The 10,441-nt window shown below is 49.9% G+C and overlaps 1 protein-coding gene across 1 annotated transcript in view; it reads right to left on the bottom strand.

Moving 5' to 3' along the window:
• Positions 1 to 1,366: 1,366 nt before the first annotated feature.
• ZNRF1 (zinc and ring finger 1) overlaps positions 1,367 to 10,441 on the bottom strand; it is a 45,057-nt gene continuing 35,982 nt past the window's right edge. The window contains exons 2-5 of the mRNA XM_032230917.1: positions 8,445 to 8,540; positions 5,739 to 5,844; positions 5,409 to 5,496; positions 1,367 to 2,728 (exon numbers count right to left, since the gene is read on the bottom strand). Coding sequence (XP_032086808.1) covers positions 5,439 to 5,496; positions 5,739 to 5,844; positions 8,445 to 8,540 — 260 coding nt within the window. The 3' untranslated portion in view covers positions 1,367 to 2,728; positions 5,409 to 5,438. The remainder of the gene's footprint in view (positions 2,729 to 5,408; positions 5,497 to 5,738; positions 5,845 to 8,444; positions 8,541 to 10,441) is intronic.

The following is a 10,441-nucleotide window of genomic DNA, read 5'->3' as shown; positions in this document are numbered from 1 at the left end:
TTGTTTATTCATATAATATGGAAATGCTCAGGTGTAATTTGAGGTCAGAGGTTGGCCTTTTGAACCAAGCCGGGAAGTAAGTCAAGTCCACATTTTCCAACCAGGGGAGGGGGGGAGGGTTCAATTCCCAGAATTCCACAGCCAGCTGGCTCATTATGGAGAATTCTGGGAATTGAAGTCCATACAAGGGGAGTCTCCAAAGTTTGGAAAGGTTCCAAAGGCATCTGTTGGATCCAATCCATTGTGGCAATACAACACAAATTCCACTCCTTTGGTAGATGTCACAACACACATACAAAAAGCAACACTTATCTTTGTCATTACCACACACCTTTTCCTCAAAAGCTTCAGTGTATTTCACTGAAACTGGAGGTTGCAAAACATTCCTTTAAAGAACTTCTAATCCCTTTATTTCCTTTGTTAACGTTGCCTTAGGGGCAAATCTGGTTTATGCAGAGTTGGCAGACAACAGGCTGAGTATTTCTGTTGGATGAGCCTGGAAGCAAAATTCCATGTTTTTCCCAGCTTTCCGGTTTAGTTAGATCCACCTCTTCTCTCTTGGGATCTTTATTTTATTTTGCTCTGTCAAAGCTGTGGTGAATTGAAGCAGGACAAATCCAGGTTTTGCCTACTAGATTAATGCAGGATTCATCCATCGGGGAACATACATGCTCTTTGCTGCTCCTGCTGCTTCTTCCGTGTCTAGATCAGACTTTAAAACTGACAGAACCAACCCACCTTTTTGGCTTTGTCGTTGGCTAAAAATAAGCCGTCATCAGTACATGTTTCTGGTAGTAACCGGCATACCTGCGCCTATGCATTCACACAGCGTGTTATCTGCTATGTGCCTGCACTTGACCCCGTGGGTTGTATACTTAGGCACTGCAACTCTTTAACCTATTCAGGGTCCTCCAAGTAGTATATGGGAGGTCAGATCCTGCAGCCAGATACTCCTTTAACAGAATGACCGAGTCAGAAGGGACCTTGGAGGTCTTCTAGTCCAACCATGGACCTTGGAGATATTTGTATTTTTAAAAATGGTAATTTCTAGTGATTTAAATCTGCTGCAGTTTCATTTACCGTATTTTTCATAGCATAAGACGCACCAAGATTTTGAAGAGGCAATTCAAAAAAAAAAAAAAAAAGCCTGCATAGCCTTTAGGAGGTTTCCAGAGTGCTCCTGGGGGCTTGGGGAGGGGGAGGCCTATTTTTCACTCATTTTTCCCTCCCCAGCCCCTTAAAGGCTATGCATGGCTATTTTTGCAAAGGGGGCAGGGTTTCGGGAGGTCAAAACTGCTGTATTAAGTGTATAAGACGCACCTAGTTTTTCACCCTCTTTTTTAGGGGGAAAGGGTGCATCTTATACTCTGAAAAATACGGTAGATTATTTCCTTTTTTTTAAAAAAAAACAACCACCCTGTTTTCAGATTGTGGCTTAACCAGAACACTGCTCACAAACATTGCTACATCCCCCATACATGTCCACTTCAAGGGACTCCCATTTCCAAGTTTAAAAAGAGGGGTGGTAAACCCACCAAATGCTCAGTCGTCCCCTCGCATCCCAAATCCATCAAGACAAATAAGAATACCTGGAAATAAAATAACAGTGACTATTTTATTGAGCATTATTGAATACCATATCAAAACACTTGACTAATAGGGGAAGTTTGACCTTCCCAAGCTTTGATTTTTTTTTTCCTTTTTGTCATTTTTAAAGTTTGTTTTCGTTTTTTCGTTTTTTTTCCTATATAAATACAGATACTTTTTTTTTTCCTTGCGGGTCAAAACCGTCCATCAGAGGTTCCCCCACCCCAATTCCCCAACCCTGTGGCTCAGCCAGGCTTTGCTTCGTGCTCAATTGTGGACTGGCAGGGCAGGACTGTGTCTTTGTGTGTGGGTGGGTGTTGTATCCTCTGTTTGTGTTGCTTTAAGAAAAAGGCCAGTCCTGCGCTCCACAAAGGGCCGAAAACTGATCTTGTTGCAGGAGACTTGCAACAGCCCCTGAAGCCAGCACGGAGGTCGAGAGGGGAGTGGGGGGAGGAAGAAAGAGTAAAAGGACTTTTGGCAATGGGGGGGGGGGTTGTTGATGGAGGAGAAAAGAAAAAAGGTCTTGGAAGTTCTGCTCCCCACCTGCCCGAGAATGCAGCCTTATAAACATCACCTGGCACGCTGGTTGACACGACGTGGCTGTTTTGTAAACATTTGAAAAGGAAAACTTACAACACCTTCAGAAAAATGCCACAAAAAACACCTGATTCTCCTCCTCCTCCAGGCTGGGGAGAGTGGGGGGGGAGGCAGGAGGGGAGGGGGAAAATGGCCTTGTTGTTCCAAGAAAATAAAAAGGGAGGGGTAAACTACCACCTCCCCCCCCCCCCCCCGTGCAAAAAGGAACCTGCATGTGGGCAGGAAGGAAGAGTCCTTGATCCATTTTGCTCGTGGCCGGCTCTAGTCCAAACAAACATTATGGCGTTGCTGTGGGGTGGCGGGGCCCACGGCCTCTGGCTCCTGCCCCAGGCCCTCTTCTTCGTCCCCCTGCCTGGACTGGAGGACGGTACCCCAAGTATGGCCTCGCGGAGCGACAGTTGCTTGTTGCGGGGTCTTCCCTGCCTCTGAAGTCCAGAACTGAACACTAAAAGGCCCAGGCTGCCTTTAGGGAGGGGCTGTCCCAGAGCTGGTTTAGAGGAAGTTGGGAGTGGGTGTGTGGAAGAAGGGTGGATGGTGAGATGACCTGTTGAGAAAAAAAATAAAGCATACTGAAAAGCTCTCCCAAAAACTTCTACGCGAAGAAGCCAACGTGTTTCACGTCTGTGTCTTTCAACGAATAAAAGGACAGTGTTGGAAGGGACCGTGGAGGTCCTCTAGACCAGTGTTTCTCAACCTTGGCAACTTGAAGTCCTGGGAAAGGACCTGCATAGCTGGCTGGGGAATTCTGGGAGTTGAAGTCCACAGGAATTCAAGTTGCCAAGGTTGAGAAACACTGCTCTAGACCAACCCCTGCTCAAACGAGACCCGTACCATTTCAGACAAGCGGCTGTCCAATCTCCTCTTAAAACCCTCCAGTAATGGAGTCCCCACAACTTCTGTTCCACTGGTTAATTAACAAACAATAAAGAAGAGGACGCTAACCATTCTCACCACTGCTTCTTGCTGGGGTTTCTTGACTCCTCTCCCCCCACCCCCCAGGAAATTTGCCTTTTCCCAAGAGATCCAAGGAAGGATGAATTAGAGCAGGGGTGTCCAAACTTGGGAACTTTTAAGACTTGTGGACTTCAACTCCCAGAATGGCTGGCTGGGGAATTCTGGGAGTTGAAGTCCACAAGTCTTAAAAGTGCCCAAGATTGGATACCCCTGAATTAGAGGTTTTCGATTGATGCCTAGCTGGCCTCTATGCAAACAGAACGTTGACTAGAGTCAGGTGGATTTCCCAACCGATTCCGCAAGGATCTTCTGGTGGCCAAAGGCAGATCTTGGTCGATCCCTGGCATGAAAAGGATTTTGAGTCCCCAACTCTTCCCCACCAGCAACAAAGTCATCTTTCCCAATATCCATGTTTCCCCATCTTGACAACTTTTAAGATGTGCGGATTTCAACTCCCAGAATTCCCCCAGCCAGCATGCTGGATTGGCAATTCTGGGAGTTGAAGCCCGTGCATCTGAAAGTTCTCAAGGTTAACAGAATAACAAGAGTTATTCTGAGGGAAGGCCTTCTAGTCCAAGTCCACAATCTCAACAGAGTTTGAGAAACACAACCCTAAATCTTCTACGGGTGGCCTTTGACTGATGTTCTTTTCATAAGTCATAAATCTTCCTTGAGGCGGCCTTCAACCTAGGATCTTTCTCAAATTCTTGGGCTGAGTAGGCAACGTTCTCCCACCCCCTACTCTCCTGCGACACACAAAAAGCTGGATAAGCAGGAAAGAGAGGGACAAGGAGAGTGTCCTTACAGAAGCTCAAAGAAAATCCATCCAACCCTGTACTAGAAGAATAAGAGCAGAAGGTATATCAGTGGTGGGAATTTCAATTCAAATTCATTTTTTTTACTACTGGTTCTGTGGGCGTGGCTTGGTGGGCGTGGCAGTGCTTCGTGGATGGTGCTTGGTGGGCGTGGTTAGATGGGTGGGGCAGTGGAAGGATACTGTAAAATCCCCATTCCCTCCCCACCCCACTAACCTGCTTTCCAGCTCCGTTCTCCTGTGCAGGGCAACCAAAGAAGACACCAAGCTGATCAGATGGGAGGCAGCAATAGACCGACGACATTGATCAGCTGGGAAGGGGGCAGGGCCAGCCAGAGGTGGAATTTGCCGGTTCTCTGAACTACTCAAAATTTCTGCAACCGGTTTGCTAGAACCGGTCGGAATCGGCTGAATACAATCTCTGATGTACATCCTACGGGGATTGTGTAGATCAATGGGCTCATGTCATGAGAACAGATACGACAACGATCTTAAACCAAAATTAACGAACCTGAAAAATATCCTGTTTTGAAAACACTTTTATTAAGCCATGCATCACTAGGCCCAAGGGAGAATCCTTCTATTTTGGTTCCCTGAAATATGCCTCGAGGTTTATGAGAACATTTGAACCAAACATGAAATTGGGCAAGGTTTAGTTCAGAGGTTCTGTCTACATATGCGGCATTCAACAGCCCCTAATGGTCTCAACAGCTAAGCTGAGTCAGAACTGATTTGAGCTTGGTTGGGAAATCACTAGAAAAATTGTGCCAAGAATTCGAAAGATAATGTGGGAAGATTCCAATGGCAACCCAGTTCTCTCCTTTGGGCAGCTAACAAAGGCTGGCTCGAGGACTTTGCTTGTTCAGTTTTGTTTAGGAAAAAAATGAAAGCAAGTATTAGTTTTGAGAATTTACTTCCTGTTTGCAATGCTTACTGACAAATCACTTGCTGCAGAACTGTTTAAAAGAGCATGTTTTTCTCTCTCTGTTATTAATAACCAATTCCTTTATTCTGTGGGCTGATGGCATTTCTTTCCATTTTTGCCTGCACGAAGCATTTGGGTTGCTTTCGAATGCCTCCGTTAAAAGCTATACACCATTCCCCTAAATCAGTGTTTCTCAACCTTGGCGACTTTAAGTCCTGTGGACCTCAACTCCCAGAATCCCCCAGCTGGCTGGGGGATTCTGGGAGTTGAAGTCCACAGGATTTAAAGTTGCCAAGGTTGAGAAACACTGCCCTAAATCATTTTCTTCCCAACCCCAGTGCGCATTCCCTGTCTCGACTGGGACAGAGGCTTTCCAAATTCTCAACCAGCGTGGCCATAACTGGATGGGCCATCTTAGTCCACAGGTGCGTTTTTCTTCGGGTTAAACTGGGAATTAGCAGAGAACTCCGTTGAGGGAGTGAGACTCTTTACAATGGGCCCTTTCAGGGCCGAGAGGCAGAAGAAGCTCACCTGGAAAGAAGTCCGGGTGGGATCCTGTGGTCAATCTGACGGGTGTTCTGGGCAGGATCTGTTGACTTCAAACCAGGAATCTATACAGCTGCAGAAGAGAAGAGGGATTCCCTCACTGTCCAGCATGGCAGAGGCTTCTGGGAGGGTCGCGGGGGCAGAAGAAAAGGGCCCACCCTGCGTGGTATGTATGGGGTTTGAAGAGGAGCAGCTCAGAGAGGCCTTGGGAGACCAACAGGTCCTTTCCCAGCCTCTCAACCCATCTGAACTGCAGGCCCAGGGGGGGCCCTTCTTCTTTGGGGGGGGGTGTGTGCTAGGGTCTTCGTACTCTACCTCTTGTGATAAATGCAGAGGCAGGGCAGCCGGGCTATCGTGTCTCCTTGTAGGAGTTCCTCTAGGCAAATGACACATTCGCCGGAATCCTTGGTGAGCACGTCGTCTGCAGGAGAGAAAGAGAAGGCAGGGTGAGGCAGGCCAGGAAAGGGCATCAGGGTTCACACAACACCCCCCCCCCCCTTGATGAGGGAGAGATGTTCGGGATCTACCAGGTTGGAGGACACCAAGGCACTTTGGGAGAAACACCACATTGTGGGGATCCTCCTATAACAGGGGTGTCAAACTCAAAGCCCAGGGGCTGGATCGGGCCCGCGGAGCTGGCCTGGAAACAACGAAGGATTGGCCATCAGTGCCTCTGCCAGCAAAAATGGAGCTTGGGGGGGCCTGCTGGTAGAGGGCTGCAGGAGGCTGTCATGGCTAATAATGGGGCCCAGGAGCGCTGCCACACCCCCAAGCTCTGTTTTCACTGGCAGAGGGCTGCAGGAGGCCATCGCAGCTGAAAACGGTGCTTGGGAGCCCGTTTTCACTGGCAGAGCCCTCGGGCCTACACAGGCGCCCCTGACATGAGTGACCTCAAGCTGGCCATGCCCACCCTGGCCATGCCTGCCCCGGCTCCCCAAGGTCAACCACAACCCTGATGCGGCCTGCAGTGAAATCGAGTTTGAAATCCCTGTCCTATAACAATGTCCTCTCAACTCAGGGCTTCAATCCCAAGCTTGTTAAGAACAAAGTTTCTTTTAAAAGAATATTCCAGGATTGAAGCTCTCATCCAGAATGACAGAGGTTTACTGGTTTGTAAGAAGGCAGGGTTCTGCTGACAGGCCTGGGTACCCCAGAATGGTATTGAACACATTGAGTGGTTGGTCCAATTGTGGTTACCAGGGGTATGCATGTGGGGATGGTGGTATTGGCTTCTGTACTGGGTTGGGTTTTTTTTTGTAAGCAGCCAGAGTAACCATGAGTGATCAGCTTGTCCAAGATTTGATTAAAATTAACTCCAGTTAAAAAATCAAGATCATATTTTTTAAAAAAAAATAAAAATAAACAAATTGGATTCTAGAAAACAAATCACCAGGATGTTAGGAATGCAGGAGAATGAAAAACAATCGGATGTTTCTCCCATTGCAAATCATGGGCTGGCTTTAGGCTTGACACCCCTCCTCCCCCATGCAAGGCTAAATTCCTCCTTGGTCCACGGCTTCATCTAATGTCTGCATTGGCATCCAAAGGCAGGCATTCCTCTGGCATCTAGGGAAAAAGCTTGCCCTGTTGGAATGAGGGATCCAGACACCCTTTTGGCCCAAATCGGCCACCCTGCCTGCCAAGAATACCCAAAGCTTGAAATAAGGGACAGGTCAAATCCTTGGGGACTGGGAACGCTGGGAGTGGTAGTCTCCATACACCTGGGGCAGACCAGTAGCGGCTGTTCCTTGCCGTCTCCCCAAAGGCGCCGCTGTGAAGCCCACCTTGGCTCGGCAGCTCCAAAACTAACCCGAAAGGCGGGGGTGGAGGGGGGAGGATGGCGAAGTTGCTAAGTGCTGGGGGTTTGCTAACACCGATCCCACCTGCCTCTCCTCCCTCAGCGCTTGACCTGAGATGACCTCGAGTAAGGCGCTTGCCAGATGCACACCCAGAGCCGGGGAGGGAGAGAAGGAGAAGAAAAGGGCCTCCCTGAGGGCAAGGAGGGCCCAGGCTCGGCTGAATTCCAGCTGGCTCAGCTGGCACCGGCTCTCTGGCGGAGGCTGGGCAGATCTCTCTGGCTGCATCCCCAAGCCATGCTTGCTGCTGCCCTCCCCCCTGGCCCCACTGAGGGAGCTGCCTGGCGCCATCCCTGCCGCCTCGACCTGGCTGGGTAGAACAAGGGCAGGCTGCAGGGATGACACTGGCTGGCACAGATGTCTCCTCGCCCGCCCACCAGGGGCCCTCCTCCCTGGAAGCCGGCAGGCTCCTTCCTGCACCTGGGAGGCAGGGGCTCCACCCTGTGTTGGCCAGCTGCCTGAGACAGCAACCGTGGCAGCAGTGCTGGACAAAGCTGGCCCTGCCCTCTGGCTGCCCCGTGCCAGGCAGAAGGACACTGAGGACGAGCACGAGGGGGAGCAGCTTCCCAACAGCTATTCCCTCCCTCCCCCAACTCTGCCCGACTGGGCTGCTGCACCCCAGGCCCCTCCCTAGATGGCAGCAGAGTCCACTCCGGAGCCCTTTGGATCAGCCCAAGGCAAGGCGGGCAGCCCCCTCCCCTCCCTGCTGCCGGACAGAGGACAGAGGAGCCGCGAATGGGCAGCTCGTCTTCCCTGGGGGCTGGCAAGGCAAGAATAGAAGTTGGCACCCAGCGCAGAAGCAGCAACTCAAACAATCGCCTTCTGAAATATGAAGGAAGTTGGCTTTGCTCTTCGCCCGGAGGCAGAAATGGGGCTCTCATGCGCCTTCTCGCCCTGCCTCACTGGATGTCTGGCTCGGCCTTTCTGAACCAGCGTGCCAGGTGGTGGTTCATGCCATGTACAAAGAAGTGGGGAGACACCAGGCGAACAGGGCAGGGCATAAGATGGCAAGAGCGCTTATGGAGGGAGGGACAGGACTGGCTCGGTTGTCTTTGGGGATACCAGCCGGAAAGCCAGGCAGGGGGGATGAGTGCCCCACGGCCTTGCCCCCAGCCACTGCCAGGCCTGGCAAAGGGGGCTCTGCAGGTTGCAAAGGAGAACTCACCGTTGTAGGACAGACGGGGCTTGCTCAGACACATGATAAAGTGCATTTCCATTTCATCGGAAGCCACTGATTTGGAGCAAACGGGGCACTTGAAACCTGGAAAAGAGGTGGGGGGGAGGAAGCAGGTTAGGGGGCAGACATGTCACCCCCATCCAGATGCAGAGCGGTTTGTGTGAATGTACAGGTGTAGGTACATAGGTAGACAGGTACATTACAGGTATATGGGTATACAGGCAATCTTCAACCGCAATTGAGCCCAACATTTATGTTGTTAAGTGAGACATTTGTTAAGTGAGCTTTGCCCCGTTTTAGGAGATTTCTTGCCATGGTTGTTAAACGAATTACTGCAGTGGTTAAATCAGTCACACTGTTATTAAGTGAATCTGGTTTCCCCATTGACTCTTGTTTGTCAGAAGTTTGCAAAAGGGGATCGATCATATGATGGTCATATGGCCACTGTGACCGTCATAAATATGAAACACTTGCCAAATATCCAAATTTTATCACATGATCATAGGGATGCTACAACAGTCATAAGGGTGAAAAACGGTCGTAAGTCCCTTTTGCTCCGTGCCGTTGTAACTCCGAGCGGCCCCTAAATGATGTGTTGTAAGTTGAGGACTACCTGCGTTAACTTCCTACAAGGATGCCAAGCGGATTTTCACAGCTTGGGGATGAATTCCCGGAGGCTGAAGCCTCGTTCCCTTGGCACCCAAACCACACTCACAACATTGCGTTAAATGGAACAAAACAGTTGCAAAATTGAACATGAGAAAACGCCCCCTGAATGCTCAGAGACACAAAACTACATGCACGAGAGAAAGGACTTTTTTTTAAAATGCCGCCTTATTTCCATGATCTGAGATGACATTTTTGCCGGAGGAATAACATTGTACGGTAAAATCTGACAGGAGCAAAAAACAAAATAAAAGAACATGAAAATTAAAGGACAGGATTCTACAGGCTTCAAAATCCAGGTCCTTTCGAGCGTTTAATGCAAAGGGAAAGGCTGGACTTCCGCGTGGCTGTCTCCAAATGCAGGCTCATTTGCGTGGCCCCCCCCTCAAGATTGGGGCAGCCGGCGGAGGGAAAGGAACGATCTTCGCAGCTGCTCTCCTGAAGGATGGGCAGATTCAACCTAAGTGGTGCAAAGGGAGCTGGGATTTTTTGTATTCTTATGTAAGGCGACGTGCTGAAAATTACTCAGTTTATATAAAGCCATGTGAGACAAGCCAGAGTCAAAAAGCAGGGGGTTGCAGGATTTATTTTTGCAGGGAAGGTTGCTGGCTGCAGGAACCAGAAAATAGAATATAACCACCACCAACACCACCCCAAAAAAGCTTAGCCCTCCCCACCCAACCCTCTGGGTGGGTCCAGCACCTTCTTAAAATATTAAGGCCTGGCCACAGCTGCCGCCTCCTTAGGACTTAGCCCCCCCCCCCGTGTGAATTATAACCCAATTACAGTGGATTCAATAGCTCATGCTAAAGACGCTGTTAAACGGATATTAAGTCGCATATGTCAACCAGTCCAATCTGAATAATCCTGGCCAAGGTTTCAAAGAATAGAAGCACGAACAATGATCTGTGCGTGTGAGAGAGAGGAACGCGTCCCGCCCTCCGCAGTGAAGGCTCTCGGATCTCTTTAAGTGGAAATGCTCTTATTCCCGCCGCCCTCCCGCCCCCCGGCTTCTTCATCTTATGAGGGGTGTTTCTTTGGGTTCGGCATTTAGGCTCAATCGTGGGCAAAGCCAGAATATTCTATTAGGCCAAGAGTGTCAAATGCAAGGCCCACGGGCCACATCCAGCCCGTAGGGTGTGCTTAGATGTGGCTTGCGGGGCCGCCCTGGAAACAGCAAAGGACCAGCCCACGGTGCCTTTGCCAGCGGAAACAGAGCTTGGGAGGGCCGTGCATGGCTCTCCCAGGCTGTTTTTGGCCTGGACAGCCTCTTGCAGCCCTCTGCTAGTGAAAACAGAGCTTGGGAGGGCTGCGCGTGG

This window comes from Thamnophis elegans, chromosome 14 (genome assembly GCF_009769535.1).
Source record: "Thamnophis elegans isolate rThaEle1 chromosome 14, rThaEle1.pri, whole genome shotgun sequence".
NCBI lineage: Eukaryota > Metazoa > Chordata > Lepidosauria > Squamata > Colubridae > Thamnophis > Thamnophis elegans.
Note: the sequence above shows the minus strand (reverse complement) of the source record. Positions and strands in the feature narration are given on the sequence as shown.